Genomic DNA, 18360 nt, shown 5'->3' with positions numbered 1-18360 from the left:
GGATTGTGTAACTCAAGATAAGCCCAGTTCAGACACGTGGGGAATGGTGCGAGTGCCAGCACAAGCACAGAGGGCACTGTTATTCTGGCATCACTGGCTCTCATAAAATGAATTAAGATAAGTCTTAGCCACTTGTTAAGCTCCATCTCTACCACCTCTGTGTATGGCAGCTTTTATCACAAGCTTTTAATGTGCATCCAAGTCCTTAATATAAACAGAGGCATTCAGCACAGCAATATGTACATCAACTAACATTATGATGATTATTTATACAATGGTAGCCCCTCCAGGTCTCAGCTGGAATGAGGGCTTCATTGCAGTAAGCACTGTACACATACAATACAGGGCAGCCCTTGCTCTAATAGAGTGTTTCTCTTCCCAGTATATGGGGCACGGAGATACAGGGAGATGAAGTGACTTCCCCAGCATCATTAAGGAAGTCTGTGCCCTAGCAAGGAATTAAACCCAGTTTTCCTACATTGCAGTCCAGGATCCTTGTAGTTATGGCGCCTGTGTGTTCCAAATGGAGCAAACACGGCGTCTCACCTAACTGTATGTCTGTCTCTACTATCAGTATTGTTAGCTGTTGGGATTCCAAAAATCACTTCTCACTGTGCACCAAAATAGTGTAATTAAGAAAAAAATTAGACAAGATGTCTATTTCCATTCTGGTGGTTTTCAGCACGTCTGGGTCATATGTCTGAGCCTCTTTCACAAGCAAAAGTGCTAGAAATTGATTTTTGTCTAAAGCAATGAAAGCTGAGATTCTGTCATCATCACATACATCCAGGAGCAGGGGATTTAATAAATGCACCAAATATTGCAAAAGCTGTACTAACCTCAAAAGAGCTGTTAACACTGCTGGTTCTTTTCTCCTGCCAAGGGTGACCTCTACCCTAAACCTTCAAATGATTACAGGCTTGTGGTTACTCACTGACTAGCTAGACTTAACATCTTCTGATTCATCCAGTGAGCTCCTTCCATGGGCTCCAAATTGGATCTGCTGAATTTTCTGACAAAAATATACTGCATTGCATTTTATTTCAGTGAGCCCTGCAAAGGGAAAGCTGCTATGGGAAAAGAAGCTGGGGTTGATTTTTGTCTCTTGCCTCAGCTATACAATTATTAACTATGCTTTTAGTTGCAGAATTGCTATCCTCAGTGACGATGCTCAAGTCGGAACCAAGTGTGTTATCTTTGCTAGCTGAGGGCATTGTATTTGCAGTCCTCTGTCAATGCAGAGCCACATATCTAATCTATGCTGTAACTCGGAAAAAACCCTTTCTGATTTGTGCAAAATATTCAGTCCTTTCAGAGTAAAATCTCTTAGTGTCAGAAAGGCTTTCTGCTTGCTTGTTAATTGTCCTTGGCATCTGATGCCATCTTGGATATCATTTTACAGCTTCCTTTCCTCACTGCACTCGACTGTGTGAAAGGGATATACAGGCCCTCACTTCAGTTTTTGCACTGACATTTGCTGTCAGTGTGCAACAGATACGCGTAGTCTGTCTCGCCAGGCACGTCGGGGTGTTCCTTTCAGGGAATCACTGTAGTTACACCACGTGGATGATGCTTAAAGGGAGGTTGTCACGGTAAAGTCTATAGATAGAAAATCGGTTCTATCAGTGCTGCAAATGATGCTAGGGATTATTACAAGCAAAAGAGTTGTAAACCTACTCCTCCCCCTCTCTCCCACATTATAATTCCCAAATCAGCCCTTGCAATACACTCAGCTTGGTCCCCAGGCGTTGTCATGATTGGGTTGCTACATCACAGAGGAAGGAGGGTGGGGAGGAGGGAGCAATTCATGAATTTTGAGCTCTTGTACCCATTAAGGCCTAGTAGCCAGGGAAATGGATACAGAATCAAGGGAGACATCATTTTATTCCTGCCTTTGTCACTGGCCACCTGTGTGACCTTGGGCAAAGCCCTTACAGCCCTTAGTGCCTCTGTTGTTTGAGTCCACTGGAGCCTTTGATCGTACCTATGTGTCCCTCTCATACAAATAATGCCATTTTCTGATTTTAAAAAAACCTCTGAAATCTGAGTGTGGACACAGTTGCCCAAAGCAGATGTTGTGCACAGATCTGACTCTAATCATTCAGAAGGCCACAGGGGCACAGCTAATTCTGCAGCCACGTGCTTCCTTACTCCAATCCTAGACCTGCTGCGGGAGCACTCTGGGCCCAGGGAGCGTGATCCTGAGTCAGGAAAGCATGGACCCCCGCCACCCACGGCTTCCCAGAAATTCCTCTCAGCACCACATCCTTACCATTGATGTAAGGAAGAGAAAATGGAAGGCGTAGACGCCAGCACAGATGCCAGTTTCCTGTTGCCTTTATGTATCGTTTTGCAGAGAGGAGATTGCTTTCCTGCTTACCCAGCGCTGTAGGTTTGCTATGGTAATGAGGTGGTTGGCACCAGCACTTGTTTTCAATTTTATGACCCTCATAGCCTGAGAAGCAGGATGAGAATGATTTACTGGGGGAGAGGAGAATGTTGTTCTAGGCCCAAAGTCTGCCACCAAAGCTGGATGGATGGAGCCCATTGACCTCAACAGGGCGCCTTGGTCTGCCCAGAGCAGATCAGATTTTGGAATCAGAGCCTCCACTGGGGAGGCACGACAGAGCCTCTCAAGTGTCTACTGGGGTCTTATCTCTTGGCCTCTTGTCAATGGTGGTGCATGGGCAGTATTAATGGTCTTGCTTAGTGCCAAGAGATGTACTGGTCAAGCCACAAACACTAAGGAACTTGCCTGAATACAGGAGAACATTAGATTTAATCATGCTAAGTCTACATCAGCCCCAGAAGGGGTCTGTTCTCCTAGTCTGCCTCAAGTTTGCTCAGGGGGCAGGATATTTCCCTCCCTTGAGCAGGGGGCTGGACCACCTGACCTTCTGAATCCCGTCCTAGCCTGTTTTATGATTTTCTATGAGTCCAAACTATGTGGTGCCTTGCTTCCATGGGCAGAGCCACTGACAGTGTTGTTCAGCCTGAATATGAGTGGCAAAACCCAGCCGTGAGGAAATGCTGGGATGCAGGATCTGTGGAGGAGGATGGCATGTTTTTGTTAAGGATGATTTAGCTTATTTGCCTGTCACTCTCTGCGGGAAGTTGCTTTCAGAATAACACGAACTTCTCAGCCCCCTGAGCTGCCTCCAACAAATAAAACAAATATGAAAATAGGGTAACTCCCTTTCTTGTTTCCCATCACATCCCGGGGCAGCCCCTGACCTCACCTCTAAGAAAAACAATCTCAGGGCCAACGGCACAGTGATCTGGCATGTGAACAAAGTCAGGCCCTGGTGGGACCCTGGGAGGCATCTAATGTCCCCCCATCTGGTGACTGGTACCTGGCAATCAGAAATCAGAGCAGCCTCCTTTCCCCGCCCCCCCATCTCTCCATTACACTCTCACTTTCTCCTCCTGTCCTTACTACTATAACTCTGGCACACAGACGAGGACACACGCTGTGTTTATAATACCCCCCATCACCTGGCTGCAGCCATGAAGTGTGTGTGTGGTAGGGATTCCTGCCCCCAGCCCCACATGGGACAGAAAAGCATTGAAGTTACACAGTGTTTGTTCTTTTTATTCAGTTTCCTGAGGCCAAAGCAAACTTGGTAAAAGAAGTAGCTCAGAAATATAAACACTGGGACTGAAAAGCACTGCCCCCCACCCGTCTACAAAAACACTTTCAAATATAAAAGCCAAAGGACTCCTTTTGCTCTCCTGTTACAACAGTCACTTGGATCTAACCAGCCAGTGCCAGCTCCTCCATATTATGCTACTGATCTGGTGGGACGATGCTGCCCCATGTGCCAAGCCAGCATAATGCACCCCTGAAACCCCATATAAGCACTGCAGGCACCAAGCGCAGGGTTATTACAAACTCCAGTAGAGTCAAGGTCTCAAGTCCAAGCAGCACCTGGTTGAAGCCAGAACATAAACAGCTAGAAATGAGTCATGGTAGTGGTTGTTTCTTAAGAAAAAGCCAGCCATGTACACAACAGGACTGAAATAAACTGCAGATGGCTAACAAAATGACACCAAGAAGTGTTTCCAGTGCTATCGGCTACTTACAGGTTGTTATTGCCACAATAAACGTGCTGTCTTAGAGGTCCTAAAATAGCTGAAACGCTTAGTAGCCAGATTAATATGAAGGCTATGTTGTTCTGGGCCTCTGCATTAAATGTCAGGGCATGCTTGGTGTGAGCTGCTTGCAGAAGACTAAGCTGAATGCTTGTGTCCTTAGTAAAAAGTTCTGGATGTGACCCCCCTTTTCCCTCTGAGTTCTTACTAAATATGTTAATGCACAGCCCATTACTGTTCAGGAATCACTTGCATCTATACCCTGCCTTCTGCCTGATTTGAGACTAATGCAGCTAACTACCTCTCTTTCCTTGCTATTAAAATGCAGCCATCTCTGGAGTGGAACACAGTAGTTTATTCTGGCCCTGTCACATTACATACAGTAACAATTTTTAGAGAAAGAGCAGGGACAATCACCACACTTGAAACTGGAGAGCACATTTGATGTTGGCCTGATACAAAATTTGACTGACACTGATAAAATATCTGTAGTGGTACAAAAAGTTCCAGGGCATCTCTAGCAACAGCCAAAAGTGGCTAAGACAGGCTTAGAAGCTTGTCTGGAGAAGAGAGATTTCAGGCCAGGAAATATCAGTGCCACCTTCTGAGGATTTCTAGCAAAACACTTTTAAGTGGAGCCCTGTTTAGAAAGCCCACCAGTGATTAGCTGGTGTCTGCTGGGTTTGTGAAGGGAGGCTGAACGGCTCACATAGGAACACAGATTGTTCTAAGTGGGAGTGATTCAGTTTGCTCCTTTTGCAGAGAGAACATGCAGCGCTGAGAACACGTTGCATGTATCTTGTAAAAGGAAAAGGAGGGGCGTGGGGTGGAAGCAAATCACTTTTCCATCCAGTTGAAAAGTTAAACCCCAGTGCATATTTTTCTTTAGTTAGATATGTTATCATTGCTATTCTGCTGAGTAAAATGCCTTTGTTATAAGCCCAGCTAAGGCTTTCTGACTTATCGAGTTCAATGTGAGGGGGAAGATAAAGATTTGAAGTGCATGAAGGGAAAGAAAACCTAAGACTTTAATGTCCTAGCCCTGGAAAGTGAGAAACGTATCTAAGTATATCTGTGGTTTCACTGATTACGCTATGTTTGGACAGGACAAGTAGTCTGGCCAGTTTCACTTTTGTTTCTTGTCACTTTCACTTTCTGCTGTTGTGTTTGGCTTCACCGCATAATAGGGTGAGACATCAATTTTTTTAGAATTGTATTTTTTTAAATTCACCATGGAGACCATTTCCAGCGAGGAAGTTTTGTCAAACACTGAAAAAAAAAAAAAATCTAAACTCAGGATCCTGAAACCAGTTGACAGAATCATTTTAAAAGCAAGATTCAGTGTTGCCAGAAAGGGAGAAGCAGTGACTCTCCCTGAACAGAGCTCCACACTAGGAGTCAGCAAGAGTGGACTGATCTCTGTGCTCTGTCCACTGTGTGCCTGTGAGCACATCTCTTTTCCATCCCTAAGAGAGGGGTAACAGCATTCAGCAATCCCATGTAAAATGCTTGGAGATCAACAGGTGAAAAAGGCTAAGTGATGTTTATTAATCAAGTGATTTACTGAGAGAGCAAAACACAGCATATTGGCATCCTCTCTCTCTTGTGGTATTACAGTCATAGGAAATTTGACTGATTGGAAGAGAGGATGACAGCTCTTCTGTGGAAAAACCTCCGCCCACTAAACCGTGTCACCGAGTGACAGTGGTAAGGGAGCGCAAAACACAGCTGCAAATTTTCCTTGTGAAACATTATTACAGCATGCAATTAGAGAGTCCCCAACAAAAGAGCTTGCTAGAAATATATGGCAGTGTTTGTACCTATTGCTCTGGAGTACAGCTGGGGGGCGGTTATATATAGTGTATATTTCAGACTTGTGAAGGAAAGAAAGGTGCTCCTTAGAAGTTTTCTTGTTTCTCTACTTCATGAAAGGAAAATACACATTTCCCAAGCTGTATCTTATCTGTCAATTTGGATTATTTGCTGGGGATCTGATTCACCCCACTTTTCTGCTAGTGTAAGCCCTGTGAAATAAATGGATTTACTGTACCCTCAACCAACAGTACACATAGGGGGAACCAGCTTCAGATGAAATAGGAATAGAGAGAAAATCAACAGGGAAAAATGTGATTTGCAGACAGAAAAACAAATCTAAAGGGCCAAAATCTGCTGTCACTTAACACCATGTAATCCCAGGCTTCAGCAGCATCACATCATATAAATGAAAGAGAAATGTACTCCCAGCAGTACCTGAGCTTTGGAAAGACTGCCTTGAATCCAGCTGTGTCTGATGTAAATGTACACACTGAGTATCCTGCCTAAATGCACATTTTCTCCTTTGTTTTGGCCCAGGTCTTGCTGAGGAGTCAACTGTACGGAAACCAGAGTTAAGCATTGCAAAAGATCAGATTATAATCAAAGCAGGAGATCCTTTCACTGTAACATGCAGGTAAGGCTTGCTGTAGCAGTGTCAGATTTTTCTGATAATTACTGGCTCCCTAAGCACCAAAGTATCTCAGGATGGAGAAATGAAAAGGGCACTACTCAGCCATAGCTGGGAAGCTGCACTACGTTTCCCCTCCCATGCACTTCCGTATGGACTAGTATCTTACCAACTCTAATGAAACAGGGAGGAGAGAGCACAAATCTTTTGCAGCTTTACATTGCAGAGGAGCTTCATTCAGCTCCCAAAGAATCAAATGGGAAGGCATCCATAATTTTAGCTGGAGACGTCACAGGTCACATTCAGATAAGTATTTACCCAGCCAAGGTTCAGTTCTGCTGAATACAGATTCTCTCTTTCACTCCCCTTGTGTAGGGAACTGACAGCTAGATAGCCACAGCAGGTAATCAGCCCCCTTTTTATCTGTGCCCTTTCATTTTGCAACCCTAAATACTGTTCAGCCTATAGATGACAATTAAATAAACAGCAGGCAGTTTGTGTATATTTAAAGGCCCATCCTGCTGGAATAGATCTTACCCTTTAAATCAAAGGTAGCAAGGCCTCATAAAAGTGAGTCTCTTGATCATAAATTATAGAGGCTCTTTATCCACTGCCACAGTGCATAAAACTAGCTCTGCAGGGATAGTGCCAAATTTGGGATCAGGGCTTGTGGTTATGGGAAGATGATCCTCTAAAAATCTGAATTGTAAAATGTCTGGGTGCTCTGAGTGGCGGGTCATTGGAGCAGCAAATCCAACTGGAGCAAGGGAATTCGCAGCTGTATGGAAGCATAATGGCAGGGCAGACAGGAGGCCTGGAGATGGTGGTGTGAATGGGCATAAATCATTGTGATTGTGATCTACTTGCCAAGGCAGTAGCAAAAAAAACACCTCACTCAGACGAAAGCGTAAGAAGACTGGAGGGCTTTGCCCAAGGGGCAGGAAGTGTTAAGCAAGCCACGCACAATCTTTCTTTTCAATCTTCTTGCTGATTGTTTTGCCACCTACTGCCCAGAGACCCAACAAGCAGTTTCTGTGCCCTGGGTGGTGGCTGCGGCCACCACCATTCTTTTGGCCCCTCAAAATCAGTGCTGAGGGCTGGTGCCTTTGTCACCCACCTCTAGCTCTACTCCCTCCCGCACCAGCCCATCCTCTAGGGTGCAAGTTACTGCCAGCTCAGATTCACTTTGCCATGTCATTATCTTGCAAACTTGGAATTTACACGGAGACATCGGTCCCCTCTGACTTTGTCCCTGTCAGTCCATCTCACCCAGTATTGCCCTTTCTGCCATGGAAGGACACAATGTTTAAAACTGTAACACTCATCCGCCATAAAATGCAGCTTTTATATAGTTCAGGAAGATTTTTTTCCTGCTACCTGCAGCTGGCACTGTGGCTCCAAAGGTCAGAATAACCTTATTGGGATATTTTTAGCTTGGCAAGCCACAGACATGAGTGATGGCTGTAAAGTCTAAACTGTCCTTTAAAAATCTAGCCACATGATTTCTTTCAAGCACAGCATGCAGACATGAATTCCACGTAGCGCTGTATGCTCATGAAAGAGAGAGCCTCGGTTTTGTTGTTTTAAACTCGTTGCCCTTCAGTTTAACAGAGTGGAGCTGTGTTTTGGCATTGTCAGATGAAGGAATAAATACACGATTATGTGCTTAGCACGTCTGTAGCACCTACCATGATCTCAAGCTGCCCCACAAACATTAGTAATACATCTCCACAACATGTCTGTGATGGAGAGAAGTATAACTCACCACATCCATGTGGGAAACTGAGGCAGGGGGGAGGGAAGTTGCTTGCCAAAAGCCATGAGACAACTCTCTTCCCCAGCTGAGAACAGAAGCCCAAATTCTGATTCCTTGGCTTGAAATATGAAATCCTGCGTGTCAGGATAGCAGCAGGCACAAATTGGCCCCTTTTGCATACACATACATGCCCGCCATGCAAGAGCTCCTGAAAGCTGGCATAAAATATACCTTTGGAAATCATTCCTGCTTCACAGGGGAGAGCTAGACAGGGGCAGACTGGGGCAATGGAGAGAAGAAAGGTTTGTTTAGTAGTACCTACAGAGGCTGCAAGATGTGAGAGGAGAGCAAACTTCCCTTCCTGCTGAAATTAGGTCTCCCACTCTGCAGCCATCACCTTGTGTCTGTGCACTGGGCCGGGACAGGCACCTAAAGCTTATGACTGATCTCTGCAGTAACCATTAGATGTGACTGCCTCTGGGATTTGGAGCCACTCCTCCAGTGTCCCAACCTTATAGTGAAAACATTTCCCTGAGAGCAGGGTGACCACTGGGGGTGGAGAGCATTACATGTTGCTTGGCAGTGCCCTGGGGTGCAGAGGAATGCTGTTGTGCGCTGTCAGAAATCCCTCCGTTGCTAATTAATCAAGGAGAGGAAGAGCTCACGATTGCAGTCTCCTGACCAAGAAAAAAAAAATGGCTGGACAGTAAGTCTGCACTGCCCTGTTGAATCACAGGAAGCTGGTGGGATGAGTCAGGCTGGGGCCTCCACCCTCACTGCAGTGCTCGGTAGCGATGTGGGAGAGGCTGCACTTCAAAGAGGACAGGCATGTATTTCCCAGCACCCTCCTTCTCAGGCCTGCTGGGAACCGCCTCAAGGCCTCAGCCCTGCACCAGCATCATCAGGAAGGCGACAGAAGGACAGACAGAGCTGAGAGCCGAGAGGATGTCTGTGCTAAGGATTCTTGGGTGCGTGATGGCAGTCATATCCACTCTTTTCGCACCCATTATGCAGGCAGGAAGTTCCTGGCACTGACTCACTGAAGGAGAAATTAGCTGCGCAAAGTCCCAGCAGGATGCGCTAAGGAGTACAGTAAATCACATTTTCTGAATGGACACAGGATGATTGGAATTTGTCTCCGCTGCTGTTCTCAGTGAGAAAAATCCAGAGTTTTTTACTCATTCCTTCATGGGGTAGAAACCATCACAGGTCAATAGAGTCCCTCTGACTCATGCCTGGGTGAACTGAGTGTACTTTCTAAAATGTGCAAGCCGGAACGCCATGTCTTGAGCGGGGGTGAAGGAGAGGGAAGGAGCATAAGTAGTTTTCCACCTGGCCCAAGCAGCCAGGGGGTAGGGGAGCAGCATCAGGTTAGCTCTGCCTTCCCCAAAGGTCTCCAGGGGAGGTTAGGTCCATTGTTTTGCCCTCCACACTGACCCAAGGAGAACATAGGCTACAACCTATAAAAGCGCATCGGTGGAGTGACACTAGCCTGAGTTTCTTCCAGAAGTCCTGGAGTGCCTCCCTAAGATGCAATGCCTCTTGGAGCTCTCACCGGGGCAGTCGCTGGACAGTAGGGACCCTGACGCAAAGCCAAATAAAGTTAATGGAAAGACTCCCATTGGCTGCAGGAGGCTTTGGATCGAGTTATAGCAAAGCCCATTGTATTCATGTGCGCTGTGTGGGGCGTATCTAACATTAGTTACCATCATAGACGGGACACAAGATTAAACAGAGGATATGATGCATCTGCCCTGCATTGGTAGCTCCTGCGTCTGATAGCAGGGAAGAGCCAAGTGGAAATCTTGAGTCTTTCTCAAGCACGAGATCTGAAATCCAGTTTGTTCCAGAAGCTTCCCATAATTGAGATGCAGTTGCTGCTGATTAAACAAGACTCGTGATTCAGAGTTACATGAGCAGTCTTTTTTCTCCTTCCAGACTCAAGAGTGGAAGGAAAATCTATTGCAGTTTAACTGGCAGAATATGCAAAGTGCCCCAATTCAGGAGAAATTTATAGGTTTACCTGGTGCCTTCTAATGTTTTTGTAGCAATAAATTTAGCCACTTCAAAAAAGCTCACATTCAAAAGTTGTTCCTTCACAGGGAAAAAAACTATTTTTTTACAGGAATTGGGCTTGCATTTCTTTAGCCTCTCTCAGGAAACCTGCCCTACATGGGAGAGGGGTGGAGGGTAATCCCATCTTACGCTTAACTCCCTGAAGGTGCTGGAAACCCAAGCAGGTCATAAAATACACCACAAAAGCCTTTATCATTCATCACCAGCTTTATGAAAGTTGGTATCACCTACAGCAGTTGGCCACAGAGAACCAAGGCCAAAACCAAGATTATGCTGCCTGAAGCCATGACAGAAACTTTTGTTTCAATGTGTCCTGCTTACAGGGGAGCAGCCGCCTTGACCTGGCTGCGAGGAAATGAACCACACAAAGATGACAACAGATGGCGCGTATCTAGCTATGAATGCCCAGGCACCCCAGGGGAAACCTGCAGCACGCTTACAACCAGCAAAGCCATCGCCAATGACACCGGTTACTTCACCTGTGGTTACAGCAGCTTCTCTTCTAGCAAAGGCCCGGTGGTCAAGATATATGTGTTTGTTAAAGGTAAGAGCTTCCTTCTTTTGGAGCTTCTGCTCACCTTGCCATATTAACAGTGTCCGCTAAAATTTAACCATTGGCTACCTACCAGCCAAATCACACCAGTCAGGTGCATTAACAACTCCCTTTTACCTCCAAGCCAAGGGTGCAGCAAATAAATTGTTGCATAAAGTTTCTGAGGAGGTTTGATTTTGTGGGGGCCTCTTGGCATCATGGGATCACAGGAGTTGCAGAAGGAAAAGACCTACCTTGTCCAATTCTTTCCAGCTCTGGTACTTAGATGTTTGTAGACTTTTCTTTGCCTTCTGCTTATGCTTCCCCATAAAGCATCACTTAACTAAGCCATATCAATGTTGCTTTTAAAACCTGTCTCTCAAATGCATGTCCTTCCAGCCCAGTGCCCATTTTTTGTTGTTCTTCCCTTAACTTCCCTCAGTTTCTGTACCACTCTTGGTTTGGGTCAGCATATGAAAATAACACTGGAAGATAACACATGTTATTCTCTAGAGCTAAATGAATAATCCATGATATGCAGTGTGATCAATTAGATTAGCCTTTTTCCAATAATGGAATAGCCATGAGAAAATTATGACTTTTTCAAATTCATATGACACTTACATTTTCATCCACTTACGGGTGAATCATAGATATTCTGAATGCAGGCCATGTTGCTGAGTTGGATACAGGTTGTGGTATTGTTCTTGAACCTTGTTTGGGCAAGAGCACCTAGTACCAACGCTGCAGATAATTATACTGATTTATTTATCTTTCAGTTCTCACAAATATGCATGCAGTTATTGAAATCCACTTCTCACTTGGTTGCTCGAATATTCATGGCAAGTGAATGCTAACAGGCATAAGAGTGGCAGTTCAGTTAAAAATTCAAACATTCACAGAAAATATTTTGCAATAGCTGCCCACTTCTGATCATCTCATGTATTTTGTATTCTGCTGAAATATAGGAGTCCCAAAAGGCCTGAATTCCAGCCAGAAAGGATTGTGATGTACATAAATTTCCAAGCCCTAGTTCTGAACTCTTTGACTTATAATAGCTTGATGCACTTGAATTGTTCTTGCCTCTGTTTTCTCTACTAAAAAGTCATCTTCTACCCTTTCAAGAGTCCAAAAGTAGCTTTCTTTGCATTACTTGTTTAGTTCCTATGTTCATTTTCTTTTTCCCTTTGTGTTTCCCTTACAGCTCAGTCAGGGATTCTTTTCCATTGCTGGCCTATGCCCTGGTTTCTTTATCTGCCCTGATTCTTGTGCTGAGCTGTTTCCTTTTCTCATTATACATTGCTCAGATGCCCCCATATAATATTGTTGACCCGACCCAATGGCTGAACGGCAGGAAGCAGTGCATTGAAAACACAATTCTCTGTTCTGATTCAGTGCCTTTGCTGGCTTACCGGGACTTCATCAATGCAAAATGCTTTAATGGCAACACGTGCAGGAAATCTTATGCACCCTTCTGGGACTGCCTGAGTTCTCTCCTTAAGAAAATATCTACAGTTATGAAACTCCTGCCTGCGATGGAAGCAATCAGCACAGAGCTAATCTGTAAAAGCTGCAGGATGTCTTTTTGCACTGCTCAAAACTGGCTGTGCTGGCACCCCCTATGAAATCAACATTTGATTACCGTTGTATCCAAATCACCCAAAAACTGTCTCCACACTCAGATATAATTTACTTGTGTCATTCCCCCTCTTCACTCTACAAGCCCTCATCCAAAATTCACCCACACTATCAAAAGGAAATGAAGCCATAAAGTATATAGAGAACTCATACTTTGCATTACGCAGATGCATTAATTAGGGAAATTTCATAGATTTCATAGATTTCATAGACGTTAGGGCTGGAAGGGACCTCAGGAGATCATCGAGTCCAGCCCCCTGCCCAAAGGGCAGGAAGTCAGCTGGGGTCATAGGATCCCAGCAATATAAGCATCCAATTTACTCTTGAAGGTGTTCAATGTAGGTGCTTGAACCACCTCCGCTGGCAGGCTGTTCCAGGCCTTGGGGGCTCGGACAGTAAAGAAATTCTTCCTTATGTCCAGCCTGAAACGGTCTTGCAGGAGTTTGTGACCGTTCGACCTCATCATCCCTTGGGGCGCTCTGGTGAACAGACGTTCCCCCAGATCCTGGTGGTCACCCCTGATAAACTTATATCAGAAGAGTATTAGGGAAGTCTTTACAGTCCCCAGGTCCTACAGTACCTGACAGAGCAAGATTCCCATCTACCAGTGAACACGGCCCAAGCTCAGCCACTCTCGAAATGTGCACAGCAGTAGCATAACATGGGGTGGGCTAATGGGGCACTAGCTCCAAGCGCCCAGAATGGCAGCTCCTAGAGAGCCTGTGCCACTTCTGTGGCCACCCAGGTTCAGGGAGCTCATGCTGATGCAGCACCCACTACCCTGCACAATGGCAGTGACCCATGTGTGAAGAGGTATGCGTTCGTTTCCCCCCACCCAGGTGCCAGAACTTCAAGTCGTGTCTCTGGTGCCCATTACTGCCCCCCAGGGTCTGGCCTGCCAGGCTGGGGGGCTGCTGAGACCCCCAGCTTCTGCACTGGGCTGTCTGATGCTATCCACTTCTCTGCTTCAGACTCCCCAACTCCCTGGTTGGGAGCCTCCACCTCACCATAGGAACATGTATTCTTAAAGCACTCGGCCCTGCTGTACCCGTGCACGATTGCTTCAGACGCAGATCAGTTACTTCCAAGTAAAGGAACAAAGCTTCCCACAATAGCTACCCAACAGAGGCTCTGACTCCCGATGCCTGACTGGCAGTCTCTGTGCAGAGAGTCCACATGCAGCAGGGATGTTTATGGGGCCGCGCCAGGTGGGGTGAAAAAACTTTGAGACGGACCCTGGAGGCTGGAGGTTCCTCTGAAATTATAAAACCATTATTACCAGAGAGGAAGGGGAACGGTATTTTTTCCCCTTGTTCCTGGCCTGCTGCTTGACACTGAAATGAGAGCACGATTGTATCGGAAGCCCTGCTTATTGCCTATTATTTCCTGCGCTCGCTTCTGTTTTTACAGCCTCCCTGGTGGAGTCCCACATCGCTGCTAGGATCTGGCATTCGGCAGCTCTCCCCTCCTCCTCCTGCAATGGAGCCTTGACCTCCACACATCAGTCAGGTTGAAGGGGACCTGGCAATAGCGGGGGGGTCAGCCTCCGTGCCTCTTGCAGGGGCTGTGCACTTATAAGCGGGATGGATTGGCTTGGTATTCCGGATGTTTCTTTCTGAATCCCCGGCTGCTTTGAGCTGCAGCTGCAGACACTAGGAAGAGTAATTGTAGTAAATGACTACAAAAAAACACTCCCCAAACAGTTGCCTCATGCTACCATTTTTGCTGGAGCTAACAGTTAGCTAAGGATTAGGACATGAATAGTCTGTCCTCATGACACCCTGTAACAGTATTAATAGGCAGGTCCCTGTGGCCAGTCTAAGCACATCACTGGTGTAATACGCTAAAAGATGCAATCTCCAGACAAAGGTGCAGCCTCTGGGGGCAAGGGGAGTGCAGCAGCTACAGCACTGAAACACAAGGGTTAAGGGATTTAGGATGCTGTGTGGGAATCTCATCCTTAGCCCACTAAGGAAACACCTGAGCCCCAGCCCAAGATGTGAGTGCAGGATAGGTTGGATATCAACCGGCCAGGACTTCAGTGCAGGTCACCTGCCAGCGCTAGGACCTAGGGCCCCAGATGGGCTTGTACAGGCAGGGCTGAAACCCACACCATTGTGGCCTCCCTGTTGTTAGTGCCTGAACTAAGCAGATTAAATTAGCATGGGTGTGCTTGCTCTGGCAATGTAAACATGGTCTGATCTATGCTGCCTCCTAAGAAGAAATGGATCCTACCATACATTCAAATTAAAGTTTGGATAGAAACCAGCTATAAAGTAGCTACACGTTTTAAAGCACTAACTTTGTAGCCAGTTGGCTCTTTTTAGAGTTGGATGGACTTTTTTATGGAAGGATAATTACTTTGCATGTGTGACCGGTCTACATTTATTGTGTGATTAACCAGTAATGTGTAATATATGTAATGTGCAGTGGGGGCCTTAGTCCCACACTCAGAGTCTGTCTCTGGACATTAGTCTGGGAAGAGAATTTATCCAAGACTCACCTTCCTCTTAATGGGTTTTCCTGCATGCAAACAGAGGGTACTGCGGGAGTTTGAGTGGGGAATACACAGTGGGAGCAGATGACCTCATATGAGACACTTATCCTGCCATGCAGACATTACTATGGACAGTGAGGTAAATGTAGACCTCAAAGGGTATCTTGAACAGATTCTGGTTTATAAAGAGCTGATGGCTTGGTCTCCAGGATCATGACTAAAATTATCCTGACATAATAATCAAAGCACAAGCCTTTCAGCTTCCTTCAGCCTCCCAAATCACCCAGCCTATCATCAACCCAAGCAAGGGATGGGTTTTGCATTTGGAATATAGTGGCTTTGTTCAAACAACAGGACTGGGTCTCATCTGACGTCAGCCAATGAAGCTCTTTGTAACATCAGAGATGCCACCCCAAAGTCATGGTAGAAGAGACCAGTTCTGCTGTCAGTCCCCAGTTTTAGTTATGCTAGTGGCACAAAAGACTGTTGTATGGGCGCCATGCAATGCCAGTGCGAAAACTTGATTACTAGTGATAATCAGAGCTGGTAAAATACAACCAACCAGTGGTTTGTTCAGCTTAGACTGAATCAAACCAGAATATACACAAAACAAAAATTGTATTCTTGAACTAAACTGGTACATTTAAAGGGAGGCAACACACAGTTGGGGACCCACTTAAGGTACTTATACCAGCATAGCTCATTCCTGTAAATGCTACACTAATATTAACTGCATTTATTTTATACTGTAGTGCTTTGCCTCTTCTGTTAAAGAAATCACTTCCCCTCCCTACCAAAATAGTTAAATCAGCATGAATGGCATGTAGATCCGGGCTCACATAGAAGAGAGCTGGGCACCACATGGGAAACTAAGTAGAAAAGCATGGAATAGAATAGCCCCTGGTCATGCCCCTTTGTTATTTCCCCTCCATGAACAATTACTTGAATGGGTTTTTAAGCAAGGTCTGCACTACACGCAAGCACACCTCTCCTTTTGCAGGAATTAGGGCAATTACGCTGAGCAACAACTTGCGTTGTTCCCTATTCATTGTTCTCCTATTTAAAAGGTTTCCAACATCTAATCAGGGAGCAAAAACCTATTTCATGTCATGAGGTAACCAGTCACTGATCATGAAAAGTGAGTGGCTGAATAGAACCCATTCGTGCAAACAACTCACTGACAACTCACAAAAAATTGTTCATTCAAACTGCCTGGTGAATCTTGATAAATATTGAAGACATTCACAGTGGCAGAATTGCCTTGAGAATGGGGACAAGGCAGAGTGGAAGGGCTAAACGCACAAGGAAGATCATTCACAAGACAAAATTTGACCAATGGCATTGATAATCCATGAATCATAGGGAGCCCCACGTGGCTTTCAGAGACTAGGGCAAGCTTTTTAAGGTTGCCAGGACCAGGTGCTAGATAAATCAGCCTTTAATTTTTGAGCAAAATGGATCTGGAAGTAAGAACAGAGAGGATCAATATGTGGCCTCTTGTTGCCCCTTTTCCAAAGCCCCCCTTGGTTTTCATTCCCCTTACACAGAAGTGCCTATTATTCAGATCAGTGGCTGAGACAGCATGTTAAAAGCTTGGTGTCCTACCTGCCCTGCTCATCTCAGGTCTGCAGTCCCACTGGACTCATAATCAAAGTGACACCCTATATTGCATGCTGTGAGGACATGGACCCCCTGTAAAAAGCCTCCTAGGGATTGTACAACCATTTCTTCTCCCTTCCAGATAAAGGAGAAGGGAAGCACCCAGACAGCACTGCTTGCTACCAAACCAGGTCTCACCTCTGCTGTTGCTCAGGATCTGAGATAGCAAGGACTGGCCAGTTGGTCAGAGGAGCAATTTCTCACTGAAGCAAGCACCTGGAGGTGGGGGCAGCTGCAAACACAAAACTAGGGCAACCCTGTCTCCTATCTGTCCTTCGTCTCTTCTGTATCTGCTAAATCTCAGATGATTTCAGGTCCCAAATGGAATCTGCCTCCTTTCTCACTCCCTCCCCACTGAAAGAAGTCTGGGGAGGATGGGAGAGCAGGACAGTGACGGTCACATGAGCTCATCTTTGCTTCTGACATTCTCTGACACAGATCTCTGCCTCCCTAATTCCCTTGACAGCTCACAGTGATAATCCAAATGTGAGAAGCAGACAAAGATGACAAGACTGACTTTGGCTTTCACTTGCTCTCCAGCACATTCCACCAACAAGAGCAGTGTTTGGGAGCTGGATTCCTTCTCTCTCTCTTTAAAACAATTTTTTTTTTTGCTGTCTGTTTTGGAAACTACGAGACAGCTGCACTTTCTGTCAGACACTCAGCCAGCCAAGATAGGCTGAGCACTCAGCCCATCCTGCTCACTCAGTCCTGAGTGGAGCCGATAAGTAGCTGGTTCTCAGGCAGGGATGGAAGGGTTTGGCAGGCGCGTTCTGCTCAGGGATGATGAGATCCACCCAGAGTAAGGGTGCGGCTTCCATCGTGCAGGTCCCAGTATGTTTTCTCTTCTGCCCTTCGGGGTCTGATCAGGAAAAAGCAGAGCACCTTTGATTCTGAATGAAATCGCTCTTAGAATCGTGCCCTAAAGCAGCTCTGACAAGTTGGGTTGCTTGTCTGCTCAGCACAGCATGAGCTCCTGGCACTAAGTCAGTGCGCTGAGTTGAAGAAACAGCAGGAGCTTCTCAGTGAAGTCCTAAGTGACACCCCATATCCCTTCCACAGTTCCCTTATCTGTCCATGAAGTAATTAGCAATTTCTATAGCTTATCTAGGTCCAGAGGTGGTCGGGCTGCTGCTGAGTAGTTCTTCCTGATGGGATTTCAAGTAGAGCTGGGAGAGGTAGTTTAGCTGTGTTAGACTGAAGTCAGGCAGAAAGCAGGGCAGGTGGCAGTTTAGAGGCATGAGTTTTTGTAGGCGACAGCGTCCTTCATCGGGTGCTATTTCATCTACTAGTGTAGCTGGCATTTTCCTTAAAAAAAAAACCCTTCCAGAATCTTTTAACTAAAATAGTGTTTAACTACAAATCGATATATTGGCAGAAGGGAAATGTCTCCGTATTTCTGGCCCTGAACACAGCAAGGTTAAAAGGAGTGATCTTGAAAAGACAAGTTCAAAGTTTGTATGCAAAGAATTCAAAGACACCTGTGAAATTCTGATCCTATTGATTGTCCCCTTAGCCTCCTGTTTAAGTGTACCTGAACCGTGTTGGTAAGAGATCTGTCATTAACAGGAAGACAATCAGATGAAATGAGGCCATTGCAGAGTGGACTATAACTAGCAAATCAGATGCATGGCCTCAGGACCAGTGTAGCATTTAACATCAGCATA

General features: G+C 45.7%; 1 protein-coding gene across 2 annotated transcripts in view; it reads left to right on the top strand.

Annotated features, from left to right (window-relative positions):
* The window catches only part of LOC149858158 (vascular endothelial growth factor receptor kdr-like), a 172807-nt gene that overhangs the window by 46319 nt on the left and 108128 nt on the right, over positions 1–18360 (top strand). For both annotated transcript variants that reach the window (XM_090060162.1, XM_090060161.1), the window contains exons 2-3: positions 6445–6541; positions 10691–10911. In XM_090060162.1, coding sequence (XP_089916288.1) covers positions 6445–6541; positions 10691–10911 — 318 coding nt within the window. The remainder of the gene's footprint in view (positions 1–6444; positions 6542–10690; positions 10912–18360) is intronic.

This window comes from Crocodylus siamensis, chromosome 8 (assembly GCF_052110815.1).
Source record: "Crocodylus siamensis isolate JL-2025a chromosome 8, ASM5211081v1, whole genome shotgun sequence".
NCBI classification, from domain to species: Eukaryota; Metazoa; Chordata; order Crocodylia; family Crocodylidae; genus Crocodylus; species Crocodylus siamensis.
The sequence above is the reverse complement of the archived record's forward strand: the minus strand, read 5'-3'. Positions and strand labels throughout refer to the sequence as shown.